The following is a 23243-nucleotide window of genomic DNA, read 5'->3' as shown; positions in this document are numbered from 1 at the left end:
AAACAAAATTAAAAGGGAATTTTTAACTCTAAACTCCAGGGTTAATTAAAATAAAAAATAATAGTTGTGGATATTTTTTTTTTTTACCGGAAAGAGATAATTTTGCTCTCCCTCTGACACTCTCTCTTGTTTCTTATCCGGCGACGGTTGCAGCACGCAGGAGCAGCAGTGTCCGACGGTTTGCGACCGTAACAGCGCGTCTTCTTCTCCGGCGTACCGTGCGCAAGTGGCGAAGCAGTACCCACGACGGTGATTCGCGACCCATCTCCTCATCTATCGCGGCGGCGGCAGCGTGTTTCGGCCCTAGCCGGCGCGTTTAGGCTCATAGCGGCGTGACGGTGACTGAACCATTTGAATAGCAGTGCAATTTTCCATATTTGGCGATCTTTTTCTGTGGCTTACACTGTGATCGATCTCAGATATTAACACCCACGACCCGACGACTTCAGATCTGCAAGATTGGGTTCCTTCGAACACTTTCAAGCAAGGAGTTATTTTCAGCAAGATTGAGGCAGTAACAATCAGGTTACACCCTTTCGAACTTTCTAAGTGTTATGAATTGGTTTCAAACACCCATAACTCCCTTGTTTGTAGTCTTGGACTGTTGAGCCAAGTTGTAAAGGCGTTTTAGATTGGCTTTAGGTAAAGTATTAGTTGATAACCCCTGTCGAAACCCTCAATATCCTTTCAGTTTCGATTAAGGATTCCAAACTGAGTTCTAACCTCTAAATCTTGTTCTTCTTGTTGAATATGTTTCTTGTACGGTAGCATGTTCTATGCCTTATTTGTGCGTAATTATAATTGATATGAATGCTACTTTTTAATCGTCATATATTTTTATATGTTGAGCATGCTGAGATGTTTGTCGTGATTTATTGATGTTAAGGATGTTGTATGTCGAGATTGGTTGCTAAGAGTATGAAGTGTAAAAGTATGATGTATGATTTGTGCATTCTGGTGAGACTATGAGAAAAGAGGTCAGATGAATTCATGTCTTGACAGGTAAGTAGTGTGAATATCAATGCACCTTGGTAAAAATGGAACTGTCCATATCGTCTTTAATCTACAGCTCTCCAGCTACTCCCTCTGTTCCTAACCACAATTCCCAATTCAGATGATTTCTCTTTTCTTTCCTTCATAAAGCTTGGATTGGAGTTCCCTTTTTTTAAATATTTTGTTGAAACGATTTGTGTTATCAGTTGTTGTCTACGCTCTAATGTTACATTTGGATGGCTGGTTATTCGATCCTGCAGTAGGGTCCTAAGGCAAGACTATGGCTATAACGGCCCCAGGGCAGCTCAATGTTAATGAGTCCCCTTCGTGGGGATCTAGAAGCGTCGATTGCTTTGAAAAACTGGAGCAGATTGGCGAAGGCACTTATGGGTATGATATTTGTGCCTTTAAGTATACCCTTCCCCACCTTATTTTAATTATCCGCTGCAGTAGTTATTGTTTGCTGGGAAAATATTTCTTTTCAATTTAATAAACCATATGCTTTACTGATCTATTCCTCTATGTTTTACGTGGACAAGAATTTATTTGAATTCACGTGTAACAACATTTGAGTTATCACATAAATATGGAACCAAGCTCAAGTTTGTAACACCTGTTTTTCTCAGTGTCCCATGTCAAAGTTTCTTCTTTCCACATTAATTGCATTTTCAATGAATTAATGCTTCTGAATGAGAAGAATGTTTGTTGGGATTGGGAAAGATGCTGCGACATATTTGGACAATTTTTTTTGCCTCTAAATAGAAGAGTTTCTTTTCATCGATGAGCCAAGATCACATGAACTTAAAAACCAATAGTAATGTTGTTCCTTTTAGTCCCCCTATCCACGTCCACTTCCTTTACTATTTTAGTCATAGCTCATGCTCCATGCATGCTGCAGTTGCTACTAAGGTAGGTTGCTCACTTTGATACGGTTTATATGCATGCTTCTGATTAATGTTCGTGGTAATATGAGAATTTCCCCTTACCTTACATCAAAGATTTTAATTACTTTCTTGCACAAGGTTGATGATAGTATCAGTGTTTTAAAAAGCCCTCTCGGGCACGCGCCTAGGCACGCCTAGGCCCAAGGCGCAGGTCTGGCGCCTCGCCTTGGAAAAGCGAGGCTCACAAAATAAGGCACGCCTTAGGCGCGCGCCTTTTGTGAAGCCCCAAGGATCAAAGCCCTGCGCCTTGGGGCTTTTCAATTATTTTTAAAACATAGTAATAATTAAGGATTTTCCTTCTTTATTAACTAAAAGGATCAAGTTTACAAAACCTAAATGCAAAATTTCTTGTGTTTTGGGTCCCTTTTTTTTCCATATTTCCACTTCAATTATACTCTCTCTTTTTAATGTAATATTTTTATATATAGTGTGCCTCACAAAAAAAAGCCCGCGCTTTTTTGTGCGCCTTGCGCCTAGGCTCCAAAGAGCCATTGCGCCTTAAGGCGCCTTGGGTATTTAAAAACACTGGATAGTATATCTCTTGTTAGTAGTTAAATGTCAATTTAGTTGCAATAATGCATGGAGTAATTTGTATCTACGTGCTTTTCCGCTTGCAGTCAAGTTTACATGGCCAGAGAATTAAAAACAGGTGAAATTGTTGCACTGAAGAAAATACGAATGGATAATGAGAGGGAGGGGGTATGTTTCTCATTCACTCAATCTTTTCACCATCTAGCTTACTTGGGTAGTAAGCAGTGTAGTTTACCCTGCCATCATTTGAGAATACCAGAGTAGCCGGTACTGGTTATAGACTTGAAATTCTGAAAGTTGTATGATAGCTCAAATTTAAGTTGGAGCCTTAATATGCTCTGTTACAGTATGACACTACCTGCCATGGAAAATATAATGTTAGTGTAATACTTCTATTTAAGCCAAAAGCTTGTTATGTGATGTAACATTCAGTTCATTTGTCCATGTAGTTCCCTATTACTGCCATTCGAGAAATCAAAATTCTAAAGAAGCTCCATCATGAAAATGTAATCAAGTTGAAAGAGATCGTGACATCTCCAGGTATCATTTTGATATTACATTTGTTTTGTTGTGACTATTTGGTTTTTGCTTGTTTTCTACACTTTAGTAAGTTATGGTGTGTGTTTTCAGGTCCTGAGCAGGATGAACAAGGGAAGCCAGGCATGTTCTGTCTTCATTTGTAGCATTTGCATTCAATGCCATATAATTGTCCTTTTTCATTTTAGTAGAATTTAGTTGCATTACTGCAAACTTTCCTTTTTAAATTGTATTTTAGAATGCATGGAATGAGTTTTTCTTATTATATAGCTTGTCTGGATGTGCAGATGGTAACAAGTATAAAGGTGGCATCTACATGGTTTTCGAGTACATGGACCATGATTTGACAGGTCTTGCTGATCGTCCAGAGATGAGGTTTTCAGTTCCCCAAATCAAGGTATTTACAAAACGGTGCATGTGTCCTTTTTATTGTTCAATAGCTATTTTGGTCTCTGAGAATTGTGGTTGCGTGTCTTTTCTTGACAGTGCTACATGAGGCAGCTTCTCACAGGGCTTCACTATTGTCATGTAAATCAAGTACTGCATAGGGATATAAAAGGTAATTAAGAAGTCATTATTCATGCATATTCCTTCTTTCTTCTTCCTTTTTGCTGTTTGGTTTATTGTTTTTATGTTTGTTCTGCAGGCTCAAATTTGCTTATTGACAATGATGGAAATCTGAAGCTTGCAGATTTTGGGCTTGCCCGGTCGTTTTCTAATGATCACAATGCAAATCTAACAAATCGCGTCATTACCTTATGGTACAGGTATATTGCTTAGTACAGTTATCCACATTTTTTTCCCGTATGTAGCTAACTCTTCTTTCAATTATTAGAAGTGTGAAATGAATATAAAAGGATCTTGATTACACATAGTTTTGACCATCATCAGTTTACAGACCGCCTGAGTTGCTGCTTGGGTCAACAAAATATGGTCCAGCTGTAGACATGTGGTCTGTTGGTTGTATTTTTGCAGAGCTTCTACATGGGAAGCCAATATTCCCTGGCAAGGACGAGGTAGGGGTTTTCCTGTGAAATGGGGCGCAATATTGTCTTAAGAAGCTATATTTACACCTCTATTATATTTACACCAGGTTCAGACTGTCACATTGCACTATAGTCTCTTGTCATGAATTATCCTTTTTCATTTTGTATTGGACAAAACTATCTTCAATTGACTAGATTTGCAATCCATTATATTTTAGTTTTTAGATTTTGTAGTATCTGTGGTCTCCTGTTTTCATTAATTTATGTGGTGTGGTGTCTGTATCATCTGCCTGAGTTGAAAATCCCTAAATAAATTTGTAATGCCCTCATGATTGTATTATCGAAATCCCTAAATAAATTTGTAATGCCCTCATGATTGTATTATTGAGTGCTGAACTCTGTGTCTGAAAAAACAAGATAAGCATTTTGATCCTCCACAACTTGAATTCAATCATGTACATCAATAATATGTATAAGGTTATTTACCAATATGAGCCATTGCTTAATGGATAAGAGACCTATGATCACTCCAAAGGTCTGTTTGATCCCTTACCTCTGCAATTCTTGAACTAGAAAGAGATATTTATAAAGTCATTTTTACTTGTGCATGTAATTCTTAGTATACCTCACATGTTTCTTTAATCAGACTGCAAATATCTATACTAGCAAATATAATTAATTAGTTTGGGCTTTCGATTTTTATTTTAGTCAAAAGTAATTTGTTTCTTGATTTTATGTTCATTGATTAATGTGACTAACAAGCTGTGAAAATTTCGCCCGGAGCAATTGTTATCTGCAACCCCCTTTTTTCTGGTCAGAGATATGAATATTTTGTGCATCAAAATATAATAGGGGAAATGTTTATAATTTGAAATGGAGAATCCAAACTGGTGATCGATTCTTCATCCAAATGGGTGAAAAAAACTTCTGGTACTTAAACTTGTTTATCAGTGCTCGTAGGAATATAATGCGGCTCAAACAAATATTAGACTTGAAAGCCTTTTATTATGAGTTTGTTGAACAGGCATCCTGAAGCCTTTTCGTAAATTATTGTAGCCGGAGCAATTGAATAAGATCTTTGAGCTATGTGGTGCTCCAGATGAGGTCAATTGGCCTGGGGTTTCAAAAATCCCTTGGTACAACAATTTGAAACCCACAAGGCCGATGAAGAGACGTCTTAGAGAAGTTTTCAGGCAGTAAGTTCCGCTGGTCTTTACCTTCTTTTGGTCCACTGCAGTTCTTATCAGCAGCCTTTTATTTTCATGTCTTTAATATATATTTCATATGTAGTTTTGATCGTCATGCTTTAGAATTGTTGGAGAAGATGCTCACTCTTGATCCTTCTCAGGTATCGCTTTGATCTATCTGCATTTCTTGTCAGAAAAAAATCTTTCTTTTTTGTCTAGATATTGAATGCCTTTCAGCTCATTATATGTTTGGAATAAATCATAAATGCAAAACATGCTCTTACGATTTAGTATGTCATCCTGCATCGCCCTCCATGGTTGCATGGTTGGGCCGTGGGGGTGTAGCTAGGATCAGCCTGGCGACTACTGCTTGTAGGGATGTCCATGATGGGGATGAATTTTCCGTCCCCATCCTCATCCCTGCCCTCATTTAATTCTCTGGCTTGCAAAATTTTCTGTTTAATTTTGTGGAATCTGATTTCCCATGGGAATTTTTTTTATTACTATTATTATAATCTTAATTAAATAAAATAAAATAAATTATTTTGAAAAATCTTCATTTAAATAGTTAATTCCTAATTTGTATTAAATAGAAAATTACTGAACTTCCTACTAAAACCAAAATTATATTTTATCAAAATTTAAATTGAGGGTTTCTTATCTATCTATTTGTCTGTCTATCTATATATATATTAAAAGTTGGAAAAGAAGTTGGGACGGGGTCGAGGAGAAGAAAAATTTTGACGTGAGAAAATTAAAAAATAAAATAAAATCCTAGTTGCAACGTGAATTGTTGGGTTTTGGGGCTAAGGCACCATGAATTTGTGGGATGTTGGGTGGAACTAATGATTGCGCATGGTTATTTGGCCCTTGCGTTGACAAAAGAATAACTAGAATAAGAAGTTCAGTATGATTGTGGTGCCGGCCTCAGAGGGAAAAAATGGAGGTAATGTAACTCTCATGCCATGTGGATAGAAATATGCATTTTTAGATTGAATGGGAAATAAAACATGAAACATTTAATTTTATTGGATGTCCTCGAAGGGACAAAACATGAAACATTCAAGTGTGAGTAACTATGATTTTCTATGTTTTTATCAGTGGTAATCGATTAACTTATACCCAAAACCTTTTTATTTTCATGGGGGATAAAAATATCCATTTGGGTAAAGATCCAGAGATTACATTATATTCAACTAAAAATGTCCCAGTATGTTCCATTTTGGGGGTTTGGAAACGGTAATTCAAATATACCCTCGTATCTAGTATTTACTTAACCCATATTCTGGATTCTTAAGCTGCATTCAGACTCGTGTTCTTCCTCTTCACATTAAATGTAGAGAATTGCTGCGAAGGATGCCCTAGATGCAGAGTATTTTTGGACAGATCCATTACCTTGCGACCCTAAGAGGTAAACTTTTATTTATTTTACTTCTCTATTTGATGTGACATCAGTTCCATTTAATTTTCAATATATTTTTAAAAGTCTTCCAATCATATCCAGTTTACCCAAGTATGAAGCATCGCACGAGTTCCAGACAAAGAAGAAGCGTCAACAGCAACGACACCATGAAGAAACTGCAAAGCGACAGAAGTTACAACACGCACAGCATGGTGGACGTCTTCCACCTATTCAGCAGTCGGGGCAAGCTCATGCGCAGATGCGACCAGTAGCTAACCAGCCTATTCATGGGTCTCAACCTCCAATTGCCGCAGGGCCTAGCCATCATTTTGGGGGGAAGCCTCGTGGACCCCCAGGTCCTGGTAGGTATCCCTCAGGTGGAAATCCTTCTTCTGGATACAACCACCCGAGTCGTGGTGGTCAAGGTGTGGGTGGTTATGGCAACACACAATATACTCAAGGACGAGGTGCACCATATGGATCTGGTAACATTTCTGGTGCTGGTCCCCGAGGTGGGGCTGGAGGTGGTGGTTATGGTGTGGGAGCTTCAAGTTACCCACAGAATGGTCCATATGCTGGTAGTTCTGGTACTGGCCGTGGCTCCAATGTGATGGGTGGAAACAGAAACCAGCAATATGGGTGGCAACAGTGACAGAATATAGCTGTAACGTGCATTTGCCTCTTCAAAAAGTACGTAATTGATCAGACATAACATAGCGTTTTCAGCTTGTACCACCTTATTATCACTAATCCTGTCAAAAATGATTGGTCAGTTTAATTATCGTACAATGGTCAGTGGAAAGGCGTGGGTGCTTTTAAGCTTCGCAAAATTAGTGTATGCACGGTGGTACAGCTTTTCCTGTAATTTTTCTTTGCGTTGTTTTATCAAAGCAACTTAGAAACAGGGCTTTCTGTGAGAAGGTACCACAAGCATATCGTCTGCAAAATATTCTTTGTTCCTGAAGGCTGAAGGAAATGAGACGTGTTTTTTGCAGCTTGATATGAGAGGTGGTCAGGAAGCATTACTTGATATGATTGCAAATTTTCTTCCTGCCAAATCAGACCGAGCTTCCTCAGATCGTTCCTCTGTAATGAATTGCTCCCTGTTATGCAACAAAAGTGGAACTGTTTTGTTGTCCTGTAAGCTTTTAGTTTTTTACTGGGCCTGTTTGTTAAATTAGTGCTCAGCGAACGCAAGTAATTCACTATTTCTTAGAGAATTAATACTGTTCTATAAGTTCTTAAAGTAGTCGGGTGCTTATGTCAGGTCAAGTTTAATTCTTGAAACAAGTCTGTAGTTTAGCTTTTCAAGGAACAGGTTTATAAAGTTTCGTGGAAGGCTTTGGATCAAAGGAAACCTAATTTCTATTGTTGATCTTGATCCAATATGGCTTGAGATTCTTCATAATATATAATGTGGCCCTTCAGACTTCTCAACTCGACCACAACTCATTAGTTGCTCTTGGATATCTTTGTTTCTATACTCGTGAAATTAATGTTTCTCTCTCTATTCTACCTAGATCTACATCTCAGTTCTAGCTCTTTTATTGTAACTGGGTTGGTGGTTTTTCTTGGGGTCGCTAGTGGCTTCAAGGCTCTCAAGCTTACAAACTATCAAGCTTTATTATAGACTGGGGTGTATAAAGAAACGATGGATTCGTATATTGATGCTTATATATCTCATCACTCATCAGCAGTGACCCGTGATTGTAGTGAACAGTGTATAAACGTCATGGATTTTGTATCTGGATCAGCAAGTCAGAGCTTTGGTCTGTTGCAAGAGTTTTATGAATGAGGTAAGAAAATAATTCTACTTTTACTGTTTTATCCCTTCTTTAATCAAGCAGCGTCAGACAGGTTGTCTCATGAGATTAGTCCAAGTGTATGTAAATTGGTTCGGATGCTCATGAATATTCAAAGTTTGTCCGAACACTCATGGATAATGCGACATAATTGGTAAGAAATTCATGATTTCATGTGTATATTATCTCATAACTCTTAAAAGTTATGAAATTATCCTTTTTGAAATACAAAAATCCTATCATGCGATCAACAATTCATCGCGGAGGAAATTCCTGACGTCAATATTGAAATCGCATAACTGGAGATGCACAGACTCATGCAATAGAAGAAAGAGAAGGTGACATGATGCATAGGTAGTAGAAGTCAAATCAAAGATCAAATTGGTAGCTGACAAGAAAGGTTTCCAGTAGAGCCAAATTGTCTATAAATAGTGGCATTTGGTGGATTTTGAAATACACACGTTAGGCAAAATCCAAAAAGATTGGAGAAAGTGGAGAAATCCATCTTTTTTTATTTTATTTACTTTTTTTTAATTTCATATATTTATATATTATGTTTAATTTATTTTAATATTTATTTATTTTATTATTATAGTATATTATATTAATTTTAATATTATATTTTATTGGTATCCGTGTTCCTGTTGTGCTCCTCAAGTTTACAACACGTTATCAGCATGAGCTTCTATCGTTTTCCTCGTAAAGATAGGTTCTAAAGGTATGTCAATTTTTCTCTCTTTGTTATAATTAATAAATTAAATGTTGTTTTACATATTTGATATAGATTAAATTTCTAATATTTGATCATCGAAAGTGATTTTCGTTGGAGTTTGTAGTCAGACTACAAAGGTGGTTGTCAGAGTTGGTCATCGAAGTTTGTTTTCGGAGGTGGTTGTTGGCCGGAGCCCAAAATTGGTCGTCAGAGTTGTCATTGGAGGTGATTGTCAAAGTCAAAAATTAGTTGTTGGAGTTGGTTACTAAAGTTGTCATTAGAAGTGGTTGTCGAAGCCTAAAGTTGGTTTCCGGAGAGTAGTAATGGAAAATGGGTGGAGTCATTGAAAATATTAGAAGAACGGAGAGTTGTAGTGAGTTGATGAAATATACCAACCCAACTCCACCAACATTTAAAGTTGGTGGGCCAAACATTGAGTTAGTATATTATATCAACTCAACTCATGTTTGTGAGCCAAACTGTCAACCCCTCCCAAATTGCCCTCTTAACCTGAGAAGGGATGTGAAGACATCAGTTGACAACTCTCTTATGGCAACTATTATCCAACCTGTACTAATGAACCTGTATTCCTAGCACCTGTTGACCTAATAGCAATTGAAAATCCTATAATAATTACATACATACTCTCATATATCATTTAACTACACAGTGCTACCATTCAGAATATATCCATTATATTATAGTCATCCAAATATCAAATATTTATAAATACGACTTTTGACTCCAAAATTCTACCTCGAAACCCAAGACGTGTGCATATAAAATTAGGATTTAAAACATGACAAGTAAACCACATAAACTTCAAATTATTGAAGAATTTTGATAGAGATTGATTGGTAAATCTACTCAACTTCGAGACGTCGACCGCTACTTGGGGAGATAAAGCATTTAAAAGTATGAGCTTAAAATGCTCAATGAGTGACTATTTAAAATAAAGCATGTTTTAACATAAATAGCATAGACATGACTTCTCATAAAATATTTACATGATCACTTCCAAAGTTTATAATTAAAACTGGAAACATGAAAGCATATCATATATTAAACCCTAAATTGGAGCTCATTATTAACCTGTAAACCACCTCTACTCCTCTTTCTGAGCATATTGGAGAGTCATTTTGCTCAACCCTTCATAACCTTAGTTGAGAGAGAGTCATTTTGCTTGACTCTCATTAACGTCGATAATATGGGTTATACATGTACATAGAGCTGGATTTGGTCCTGACCACCTTACCATACCTTCGGTGTCGAGGATTCCTAGTGTAATTGAAATTTGGGTACCTTACCATGCCTTTGGTACCAACATTGGAGTAGGATTTATACAAGGGATTTAAACATTTAAAACATATTAAAATGTAATAACAAAATACTCATGTAAGTTAACCATACTTCATAAATTTCATGTCATTGCATAGTACCTTGGAAATATTAAGTATAAATCATAGGCATAAACTTACTGAAATCACATGCTAAACTCACATATGAAATTCCATTTATTTGAAAACATGGGTCATGCATCCAATAATGAGTAAAGCATTCGTCATAGAAATCATGGTTTTAAAACTGCATGTTGAATCGATTATGCGTTGGAAATCATATGCAGAAATGGTCATTAGAAAACATTTATAAAAAATTGTCGCTCACTGTCTTAAGCTATTTATCCAAGGGTCTGTAAGTCAGCCCTGAAATAAGGAAAGGTCCCTTGGTTAGTATAATTAGCTTCCTTTTGAGCTTAGCGCATAAACTTAACTTCATCGCATCGTGACTAAGTTCATCGTATCTAACCCATCTCATCGCATCAACTACACCTAGTCATTTTACCTTATAACTTAGCCGAAAAATGGCAACCCTCTCTCACGATGCTCGGGTAGGCACTGGAACACCCCTCTTAGCCTATGTGATGAGCGTCTACTCTGTGATGCATTCAACGCACCTTAACTGTGAATACTTTGTTAATACTTACATGCATCAACGCATATCATCGGCTGGTCAGCTGCTTGTTTGTTTTCCATGTGCAGCTACTTGCTTATTCATCCACAATATCATTTCAGATTTCAGATTTCAATCTTCCAGGTTCCATAGTTCTAATTGCAGCCATTAACTAATTAGATTCCCTTTAATGAATTCGCTCACAGACATCTTAACTATCTTACCTTAGAATTTGAGCATCAAATTCCTTTAGATCGGTTGGAAATCCCCAACTCTCTCAAACTTGCCCGAGAGTTCTTTAACTCTTTCTGAGCTTCAGATGGTAGCAACCCTTTCTCTTAAGCATAGGAAAATTTTGGCAAAACATTTCCCTTTTCAACTTCTATTTATATGTGGATTTGCATGAGTCAGCTAACTTAATTAAATGCCACATGGCATCTTAATCCTCAATTAACATTCCTAAGACTGCCATCTAGCCCACTCATTGGTTGATTAAGTTGAACTCTCCAACTTAACTCCATCGCATGGACTTACAACCACTTAAGCCCTTTCTTGGTCATCACATACTTCTAACCATTGCCACATCTTTTGATCGACACCTTCGATGCATTGGTCCGCAACCATCTCCTTTTCCAACTCAGCCCTCAACATTTGTATTCGAAGTTGTTCTATTCCTCCTCATCCAAGAGCCATCTTACCTTTTCCATGGCCTTCCACATACCACATAGCTATTCTTAGCCATAATGTCCTCTTCTTGGACTTTTGGCCGCATAGTTTAAAAAAACAGGTCGCATGGCGTGTCATAGCTCCAACGCATAAAATTCTCGACTTTCCTCTAAGTGCTAACTTCTTTCTACTTCACCTGAGTACTTGACATTCCATACTTAGCATATTTTCCCTCATTCAATCCTACATACATATACATTAGGCCTTCCATACATTGTTACTAATACAATATTATAAATACATATTACAAGAGCTTAAATACATAATTAAGAGGACTTCAACATAATTAGCTAGTAAAAAAAGTTTAAGGGTTCACATAAATACATTGAGAGAGAAGAGAGCATGATAGCAAGAGCGAAAAGGAAGCAAGAGAACAACGTTGGGATTGGTGTCCTAAATCTAGTATATATAGTGGTTTGTTGTTTTTGTTAACACAAATTATTTATCTAATAAAATTAGAGGTATTTGACATTTAGACCACATTAATTCAATTCAAAAAACTAAGATCCAAGGTTATATGATGTCACTTAAACAATATGTGGTTTACATACAGGTGGTTCACGTTCAAGTAATAACCTAAAAGGTCTGTAGTAAATGGATGAAGGTTGGGTGTCTTATCTTGGTAAGACTGCGATACGACCTACTTTGTAATTGTTACATGAGATGTAAGTGTTATAAAAAAAAAATATGAATCATATTGTTCATGTAAAGACATGTCAGTGGGTGTATCCAGTATAAATGAGTTTATACATAGACCGGACCGCGAAATAATTAGTTTTTCTTTATAACACCGTTACTTGAAAAAACTAATATTTCACTAGGATGACCATTGAGACTTGACCTTAATTTTGAGTGAGTTATGAACTCCTATTTATGACGACAGTCCTTTGATCTATATGGGTAAGAGTGGCTGTTGGGAACGGTGTCCTAAATCTCCTTGTAATCTCGTAGTTTGTAAACTCTATATAAACATATTATTGTTAATAAAATAAATGTTATTTTATAAGCATATACTAAATCCAATAAAATAAATGTTATTTTATTGTTAACATTTACTACACACCATTAATCTAATAAAATAAGCATATACTCAATCCAATAAACTAAGATCCGAGGTTATTTCATGTAATTTGAACAAGTATGTAGAGACATACAAGTGGATCTTGTTTAAACAATAACATAAATGGTCTGTAATAGATGGATAAAGCTGGGTACCTTATCCTAGTGACACTACGGATACGGCCCGCTTTGTAGGTGTTACAAATGTTGTAAAGTGCTACAAATGATCTCATAATGATCATTCATATGGAGACATGCGAGTAGATGTATCCTATACAAAGAGTTTATATAAGACCGGACCACGAAATAATTAGTCTCTTTATATAACATCGTTAATAATAGAGACTTACATTTCACTAGGATGATCATAGGTGACATGACCTGAATCCTGAGTGAGTTATGAATTTCTGATCATGAAGGTGGTCCTTTGATTTGTATGGATGAGAGTGGCTAGATTGCCAACTCAACAAGCCTATCATTTTGGGGAATCGTCTAACTGGAGAGCTGGGAACTCAGCTACATAAGACAAAATTTACTCCTTCCCCGATGCAGGGGCCGAAGGAACTCTAATTACAGAGAACCTATGAACGAAAGTGGATCATTCAAACTCCATTGTGAAAGAACACATACATTCACAGTCATACTAAACATATTATGCATTAATCATAAATTACAACATGCTTTGAATTAAATACAAGGATCAAGAAAACAATAACTTTGAAGAACCTTTCTTCAAGTGTATCCCTCGATCAAACTCGAATGCAACGAGCAACTCGAACTCCCTCAAACACCAATGAGTAATAACTCGATCCTCGAACAATCAGACACAACCATGAGATTTTCTTGGTATTCTCGGTGTGAGAATCCAGGAGTTGTGAGCTCTGGCTTATATTGGTTTGAGGGAAGGTTTTAGAGAGGAAGAGGAGATGATCGAGTAATGGGCAACATTATCGTGTAGAAGATGGAAGTCTATCGTATAGCATCAATGCTCGATCGTTTAGTTAAGAGCACTATCGTATAGTAAACTCGATGCCATCGTATAGTCACTCGATAGTTAGTAATCTCAGTTTTTTGAGATTTTGAAATCAAATTTTCTTTTATCTCAATTTGCCAAAAAATCGTGTAACCACCCACTAAAGGTAGTTATTGGAGGAAAAAAAATTTCATTATCATATAATTAATAAATTATAAAAAATACAATAACTAACTTATCATATTATATTTATAACCTATAGTTTTAATATTGCATCATATACAATACATAAACCATAGTTCTTTTTCTCTTTTTATGGCATTTAATATAAATCATATTTATTGATTTATATTAAATTTAATGACTATGAATCTAATTCATGGAAATTATATTTGAATCATATTCAAATATTAGTTCCTCTAATCAAACAATAATGTATCAAATACATTATATCAATTGTATCATATATAATTGAATTAATTTAATTATATCATATATATAATCAAATTTCCTTTTATTAATTTGAACATTTCAAACTAATCCAAAAACTGATTATCAACTTGAATACATTGAGCTACTAAGGGAACCTTATGGACCTATAGCTTGAAGCTCTAACGGTACGTGAATAACTGAAACTCTTTAATCACATTATCCACCATCCGTTAACTGCCAGGCATTCCACTAAAGACTGACAACTGCACTCTTCACACTACAGATATATTTATGTGACAATTGGATATAACCAATCAATAGTACGATGACCCTTCACAAATCGCTCATAAGTACAACTTGGCCAAATTATCGTTTTGCCCCTATAGTTACATCTAAGTACCATTGATTCCTCTAATGAACAATAGATTATAGTCCCACTATGACTAAACCCCTCTCGAGCCAGGAGAGGGTGTGGCGTCACATTGTTCAAGCCCCGAAATTAGCCCTTAAGGGAGTAATTTATCTACTTACCCCTGCTTCGGGGAAGGAGTAAATTTCATTTTGTGTAGTTGAGTTCCCAACTTCCCAATCAAATGAATCCCCAAAATGGTAGGCTTGTTGAGTCGGCGATCTGGCCACTCTCACCCATGCAAATCAAAAGACCGCCCTCATAGGTAGGAGTTCACAACTAACTTAGGATTAAGGTTATGTTACCTATGGTCATCCTAGTAAAATGAAAGTCTCAATTATGAACGAGATATATAACGAGACTAAACATTTTATGGTCCGGTCTTATACAAACTCCTTTGTATAGAATATCCTTGCTCGCATGTCTAATACATGAATGATCGAAATCAGATTATTTGTAGCACTTTACAACATTTGTAACACCTACAAACCGGATCATACTCGTAGTGTCACTAGGATAAGGTATCCCTCCTTATCCATATACTTACAGACCATTTAGGTTATCACTTAAAACACGATCCACTTGTATGTCTCCACATACATGTTTTAAGTTACAACGATAATCATGGATCTTAGTTTATTGGTTTGTGGTTAATGCAACTAAAATATCAAATATTTCATAGACTGAAGTGAATAAAATATCATATAGCATAAATCACAAAGTGTTTGTTTATACAGTGTTTACAAACTACAAGACCCTACAAGATTTAGGGCATCAATCCCAACAAGGGCAAATAGATAAATTATTCCGTTAAAGGCGATTCCAAGTCTTGAATATAATGGCCACACCCTCTCCTGGGACTTGGTCATAGTGGGATTATGACTTATTATTCATTAGAGGAATCAGTGGTACAAGTTAGATGTAACTATAGGGCAAAATGGTATTTTGGCCCAACTGTACTTATGAGCAATTTGTGAAGGGTCTTTGTGAAGGGTCATCGCACTGTTGATTGATTATATCCAATGAACACGAAAATATATCTACAAGGATTTAATATTTGGATTAATTTGAAGTGTTTAAATTAATTGAGAGTATTAATTATATATGATAAATTAATTATAATGTATTTAATATATTATGAGAGAAATTTGAATATGATTCAAATACCAATTATATGAATGAGATTCATGTAATTAAATATAAATATGATTTATATTGAGAAGAATAAAATATTTGGATATGATCCAAATATCATTTATATGGATGAGATTCATATAAATAGATTTAATATAAATGAGATTTATATTAAATGTCACGTATAGTTAAAAGAGAATAAAATTGGTAGTTTATGTTGTATTTGATGCAATATAAAACTATAGGCTATATATTATATTTGATATAACATATAGTGTATATATAATAAAGTAGTTATTATATATTCCATTTTATCAATTTATTTGAAATTAATAAAAGGGAAGGAGTTATAATACCCTCCCACATTCTCTCAAGATAACTAATGTGTTTTTCAAATTGGTTGTAGAGAGATCATCTCCTTCCAGTGTTCTCGGTTTAAGAGAAGAGTTCTCTAAGAAAAATCTCATCCTCTCCTTCTCCTTCCCTCTACCAAGGATTCAAGTAAAGCCCACAATTCATGTTTGAATCTTTTTATCCCAAAAGAGAATATAGAGGGTTCTCAACTGGTAGTGTCCATGCGAGAAGAAGGAGATCCGTGAGGAAGGAGTTTCGTTCGTGATTATTCGAGGGATTCGTGAAGAAAGGTTCTTCAAAGGTAATATCTCTTACTTGTTTCTTGTTTAAAGCATGCTGTAATTTAATGTTAAATGCACATCTCTTGTATGTTTACTGTAAATTTTGTATTCAATAATTAATAGAATTTGGACAATCCGCTTCCACTCAAGGATCTCCTCATGTCAAGTTCCCTTCATGGCCATGATAGTCGCCTCAATAAGCTACCATTTTGGGAATTTGTTTGATTAAGGAGTTGGGAACATAACTACACAAGAGGGAATTCACTCCTTCTCATCTCTTGGGAAAGTAGATAAATTGCTCCTTTAATAGCTGGTTCTGGGTCTTGAACAATGAGACCTCAGCCTCTCATTGATTCGAGAGGTGTTAGTTTATAACTGGAGCATAAATTGTTTGTTAATTAGAGGAATCAGTGGTACTTAAGAAGTTAAATGTAACTACAGGGGCAAAACGATATTTTGACTCAATTGTAGTTATGAGCATTTGTGAAGGGTCATCGCTCTATTGAGTGGTTATATCCATGGACACAGAAATATATTGAAGAGTGCACTATCCGTGGAGTGATCGGTAGTTAAATGAATATTGATTAATTGGATTAAAGGAGTTTAATCGATTGATCTCATATCATTCATGTTTCTAATATGTAGGTCCATAAGGTCCCTTTACTAGCTTACAAAGGATAGTAACGAGGAATGATTTGAATTGTTCAAATCAAATGAGGGAATTTTATATTAATGAGATTAATATATAATGGTTAATTATAGATATGATCTATAATCCAAAGTATGTAAGTGAGATATATTTGAATAAGATTCAAATATTGGATACATATGAATTAGATTCATAAAAAAATGTATACATATAAATATGTGTAATTAACTTCATATTAAATATAATTTAATATAATTACTTAATTACTTAATTAATTGTTAATTAATTGATTAAGAAATAATGGAGATCAGATGTTAGCATAAATATATGATATTTATGATAATTAATTAAATGTGTATTAAATAGGATTTAATATATGGTTATTTAATTAATGTGTCAATTAATTAAATAAGGATTATTTAATTAATTAGTACTAAGGGCATAAAAGAAAATTTTTTAGAAGAGGTTAATCTTTCTCCATATAAATACATTCTTATAGTCATTTTAGGTAATTTTTTTTATATCACACAAAAAACTAGCCTTTACCTTCTCTCTTACTTCTCTCAAGAATTCTCGATCTTTTCTCCTCAAAGTTTTTGGAGACTTCTTTCAAGTTCTTTGAATACTAGAGAATAGCAAGGTAATCTTGTTGGTAGTGTCCTTCTACGTTGGAGAAGTTCGAGATTATTGACAACGGTGGAAGAATAAAACTAGAGGAATCAACAAAGGTAAGTTGTGATTTCTCCTATTCTTACTTTTTCAAGCATGCCTATGTTTTCTTTGAACGTTTATCCTAAAATTACATGTTTTATTTTATTATTTTTGTTTCTTTAAAAATCAGATTTCTAAATGCAAGGCATTCACACTCTTCTACGAAAATTCGATTCCTTCAAATAAGACAAGCTTTTCTACCTGTGCAAATTCATTTGAGTAATTTTATCCGAATTTAAAGTCATAGAGTGTCAATGGTCAAAAAAAATCTCATTTTAAAAAAGCAAGACAAATTTCATTTGGGCGTTATATTCATTAGCGGCAGCCCCTTTTCTTTTATCTTGGTTTTCCATTTTCGTCTCATTATTTTCTTGCTTTTGCAATTAAACCCCTAAAATAATTCCAATTTGTTTCTCTAATCTTCAGCAAAATTACACATTACGGCACAACTTTCAGCCACAGCCTTCTCCTTCACGAAAGTTTGTGAGATCGTTATTCAACAGTACGCCTCCCTTGGCTCAGGTTTGCTCCTCACCGGTCCACCGTCCGCGGCCGTTCCGGCCAATTTCCTACGGCCGCCATGGAGTACACTACCCGATTACACCTTTCTCTCCAACACGCTCTTCTTCCTACTGTATCCCGCCGGTTGTCTCTTCCCGCTGTTTTCCGCCGGCTGAGCGGTTTTCCCTTAACCGGCAAGTTCTTCTCCCATTGGAGTAAATTCAGGCCTCCGTCGACTGTAGTTTACGCACAGGCCAAGCGAGGCTTCTCTGCCAAAGAAGACGATGTAGCCAAGTGTAAGCTCAAACTTCAATTTTCGTTTTGCAACTTGTAGTGCTATCTCTTTTCTATTGTCATTTCTTCAATTTTTTTCACATAGGTTTATTTAATTTAGCTAATAAGATTGTGGTTTTTTAGCTGTTGATCTTGAATTTGAGGCTCCGCTCAAAATTGTGGAATATCCGGACAAAATACTTAGAGCAAAGAATAAGCGTATTGATTCCTTTGATGATAATCTGAAGAAGTTAGTGCGCGAAATGTTTGATGTAATGTATAAGTAAGTTTCTGAATTATTTTTTTGTTCCAATTTCTTCTTCTTTCATCTTCATTGCCTCAGGTAGTTGAGTGTCTGTACTTTTATCATTTCATGAAAGAATGATGAAATCTTCAGTTTAAGGATAAAAGTTCTAAAATTGTTCCTAACACTCTTCTCCTTCACTTGTGAGCTTCAAAATTAGCACGAAATCCAACCAGTAGACTACCGACACATTTACAAGATATGAACACAGAAACTACTACTAAGACCATGTTAGACTATTTTTAAACCAAAAGACTTGGGACATATTTTGGAGTGATTTTGTAAATAGTGATTATAGTAAAGATGATCTGTTTTGCAAGTGATTTTTTTATGGTCATTGAATGTTTAGGTTTACACTTTTAAACACCATTTTCATACAACTAAAATTGATTTTGAATGATTCAAAACATGTTTGTGTTAGGAACCAAGTAGTATGGGATGCCTTTGTCCCACATTGGTTAGAATGACATGACCAAGTATTGTTCAAAATCACTCTCAAATGGTTGTCAACTACCTAGGATTTATACTCTACTGTAGGGTCAAGCAGGTTGACTCGTGAGATTAGTTGAGGTGCGCCTAGACACTCACAAATAAAAGAAAAGAAAAATCACTCTCTAACATTTTATAAGCTAACAGGCAAAAACATGTTCAATCTTTTTCAATAATTTTACCATGATCTTTTATTGTTAGCTGAATCTGTTCTTACTGGGTGATCTATGAAAAGCTTTTACCATGCATGAATCATGATTTCTGAGTTAGCGCCATTATTACATTGTTATTTACAGGATAGTGAACAATACTTGTTGGCTTCATTGTCCACAGAACTGATGGTATTGGGCTCTCAGCACCTCAAGTGGGAGTTAATGTTCAACTAATGGTATTTAATCCAGTCGGTGAACGTGGTGAAGGGGAGGAAATTGTTCTTGTGAACCCTAGAGTTTACAGATATTCCAAGAAAACTGTACTCTTTAATGAAGGTTGCTTATCCTTCCCAATGATATATGCTGATGTAGAGGTATTGTTGTATATTGGCTCTTATCTCTCACTGCCCAGAGCCTACTCTTTCTAGTTTAATGCTTATTAAGGATGGTGCCGAGTATCTTTTTCTGACCCCACCCTGATATAACGTTCTCTTGGCTAATTTAAATTCCAATTTGCTGAGTATTTGGCTTAAATTCTCTTTTACTGCTTCCTCCGTCTAAAACTTACAACATGTTCTCCTTTAGTAACTTTAAAAAGTGTCTTTCTAATAGGTCATTGAACTTCGGAAGTGTTTGTCTCTGAACTTTTAATTGTGTCGAATAGATTTCGTAGACATTTATAATAATTCACATGCCTCTCAAACGCAGAACTAATAGGCCAGCTTTATTAGATAGAAAATTCAATTTGTGGCTTATATGCTGAGGTGTTCTAAAAATTGTCCAATAGGTCAGAGACTTTTTCTATGCATGATTGAAGGTTGAGAGACCTATTAGACAAAGATTGAAAGTTTGACTTATACACAATTGAAAATTTAGAGATATATTAGATATTTTTAAAGTTCAAGAACCTATTAGACACAACCTTGAAACTTTACAAACTAAACTTATACTTTAACCTGTATTTAATACTGGTCAATTAGCTGTTCTTCAAATGCTTTTTTGGAATTGAAATTTTAATACTGTTTCTCTAGTTGCGAAACAATGCTTGCTTTTAAGGACCATACACTTTATAGCTACCAAATTCTTTTCTTTATTCTTTGAGTTGTGATTGTGATGAGGCTACTTCATTCTTTGGAAATTGCAGAGACCAGAATCAGTTAAGATTGATGCACGAGACATTAGTGGTACAAGGTTCATGTTCAACTTGTCAGGGCTTCCTGCAAGAGTTTTCCAGCATGAATTTGACCATTTACAGGTCCATTGATTAGTACAAGATTTCAGTTATTATAACATTCCCTTTCACAATGTTTAATGTAACCGTGTCACACACATTCTTCCTCATAACTCTGTTTTAAGCAACATTGCTCAAGTGGCATTCTAGCAGTGCATGATTATGTTGGTGTGAATCCTGTGATAATATCCACTAAGCAGTTGGGTTAGCTCACATTTTTCTTTTTCTAAGAGCACCGTTAAATTTGCAGGGAATTTTGTTTTTTGACAGAATGACGGATGAAGTACTTGATACCATTCGCCCTCAGCTGCAGGTGAGTGAACCCCTGCCCATTGTTTCATCTTCTTTCTGATCCAAAGAAACGTCCTTGAACAATAGGGAGTGGCAAGGTTTCTAGCATCCTCTATTAATAACCAAAACACTCCTAGCTAATTACTACTCTACCCTTACTAATATCATACTAATCTTACCTATATACCCCTAACTAGTACTCTTATCTTGTCGTTTTAGAAGTAGAATGACACTTTTCTTTACAAGTCACTCGATCACAATTTTAATAAACTTCAAAAATAAAATTTGAAAAGTGCTTTTTCCAGATTGAAAATGAATTGAGCTAAAGGTGTTCTTTATTTACTATTGATGCAGGCCCTAGAAAAGAAGTACGAAGATAAAACTGGATTACCAAGTCCTGAAAGAATAGAGAACTTTAGAACAAGGAAGGTTGCTGCTGGTTTCGGAAAATCATGATCATAGATTATGAATATAAATGCTAATAAATTTTGTGAATTGTATGATACAAAGAAATTTGATTTTGGTAGTTTCGTGGTTTTCATATCCTTGAACCATGTGATTCAAATCAACATCGTAAATTGGTACGTCAAATTTTTTTCATGTAATGGCAGGTTAGGAAAGACAAGGTCGAGGGTTCAAAGTTCGACGTAATGAAAGGAAGGTCGAGGGTTCAAAATTCGACTTATCTAAGTCGAATTTTGAACCCTCGACTTATTTATAAAAAAAAAAATAATATTTTTACAAATAGTTTGAAAACAATAATATTTTCCTAAATAGTTTCTAAAAAGACAATATCCTTCTAATTTTCCCAGGTTTTACCTAAGGATTCCGATGGTCATGAAGCTTTCAAAAGCGTGGAGGACAAATTGAAGCTTTAAAAGCACAACTCAACTAAACTTTTAAGGTCATATTTACCAAAACAATAATGAAAACAGGTGTAATTATAATGAAATTTGATTGATGGATCAATCATAATAAACATGAATCGTAAATATAATTGAATTGCTTCTTATCATGTTTACTTAAATTATGAATTTGTCACATTTACTATTACCGTTAGTGCTACCGTTTGATTTTGTAAAGGTAATTGCAACGTTTATTGTTAGTGAGTTTCACATAATTTTCGAGTATAATCATATTGAACACCCTTTCATCCTCAATTAGCTTGCGCGATTTGATTATAAATTTAGAGGTGGGCTTCACGGTTCATTATGATTACAGAACACATATAAACAACAAATCTAATTAATTGGGTTCACTTTTTATATTATCATTGATAAATTACGTTTCACTAAGTTAAACATGGCCTAAAATGTAATTTGACATTTATATGAGTAGATTCTCGCTGTAGTATTACATGGCACAAATTTTAATACTATTCAAAAGGTTGTGCAGCATAACCTTCTATTTAAATTTTTGTCTCTGTGTTGAAATTTCCTTTGATATTTTTCAAATTTTATGAGTTTTAACACTCACATAAGGAGTGAATCAAAATTTTCATACTATCGTGAAAATAATTCATGAAATATATATATAAAAAAGTAAAAAAATATTATTAATGTAAATATAATTTAGAATAATTATTTTAAATGATAAACGATTAAAAATATTTTTAAATATAGCAAAATATCATTGGAAGACCACAATAGACATCTATCAGTGTTTGATAAATGTCTATTACAAGCCCATTAACATTTTGCTAAATTTGTAAATAGGTTAGTTCATTTTTTTATTTAAAAAGTCCAATAATATAATAAATAAATATGTTAACTTATTTAAAAAATATATAACATTGTTTTTTACAATTTTTTGAGAGATATCCATCAACATTTATATTTTATCATTCCAATTGACTTTAAAAAAAATCGAGACCTTGATTGACATTGTCTAATTCTTGTTTGTACGTGGGTTTGCTTATTCCAAACTGTGACATTGCTCATTGCAAAATTCATAGAATTCATAAATTCAGGTTTTCAAAATCTATCTTATTCGCCAACCCATATAGACTAGACATGAACCTAAATATTTGCAAACTTACATTTAAATCCCAAGGCGTTCAAGTGATGGATGATGTTAGTTTCTTGTTAAAAAAGAAAAATCTTGAACTAATTTCAACCATATTGGAAACTGTTGTTATAATTAAATTTATCGCAATTCATAAACTTACAAATAGGTGATATTAACATGATATTAGAGCAGGTCTTGTATTTGAACTCTTGTAATATCATTT

General features: G+C 34.8%; 2 protein-coding genes across 2 annotated transcripts; both read left to right on the top strand.

The window, feature by feature from the left end:
* The first annotated feature begins 29 nt into the window (after window positions 1–29).
* Window positions 30–8017, top strand: LOC120090431 (cyclin-dependent kinase C-2-like). The gene is made up of 14 exons (XM_039048091.1): window positions 30–338; window positions 420–525; window positions 1254–1383; window positions 2555–2636; window positions 2918–3008; window positions 3099–3128; window positions 3293–3402; window positions 3492–3564; window positions 3652–3772; window positions 3904–4021; window positions 5048–5187; window positions 5282–5339; window positions 6519–6589; window positions 6683–8017. The coding sequence occupies exons 3-14, from the start codon at window positions 1274–1276 to the stop codon at window positions 7230–7232; spliced, it is 1554 nt and encodes a 517-aa protein (XP_038904019.1). The 5' UTR covers window positions 30–338; window positions 420–525; window positions 1254–1273; the 3' UTR covers window positions 7233–8017.
* Window positions 8018–18108: 10091 nt separating this feature from the next.
* LOC120090432 (peptide deformylase 1B, chloroplastic) lies at window positions 18109–21618 on the top strand. Its single transcript, XM_039048092.1, has 6 exons — window positions 18109–18569; window positions 18691–18829; window positions 19673–19865; window positions 20636–20746; window positions 20973–21035; window positions 21368–21618. The coding sequence occupies exons 1-6, from the start codon at window positions 18353–18355 to the stop codon at window positions 21467–21469; spliced, it is 825 nt and encodes a 274-aa protein (XP_038904020.1). The 5' UTR covers window positions 18109–18352; the 3' UTR covers window positions 21470–21618.
* The last annotated feature ends 1625 nt before the right edge of the window (window positions 21619–23243 follow it).

Source organism: Benincasa hispida, chromosome 11, assembly GCF_009727055.1.
Source record: "Benincasa hispida cultivar B227 chromosome 11, ASM972705v1, whole genome shotgun sequence".
NCBI lineage: Eukaryota > Viridiplantae > Streptophyta > Magnoliopsida > Cucurbitales > Cucurbitaceae > Benincasa > Benincasa hispida.
The sequence above is the reverse complement of the archived record's forward strand: the minus strand, read 5'-3'. Positions and strand labels throughout refer to the sequence as shown.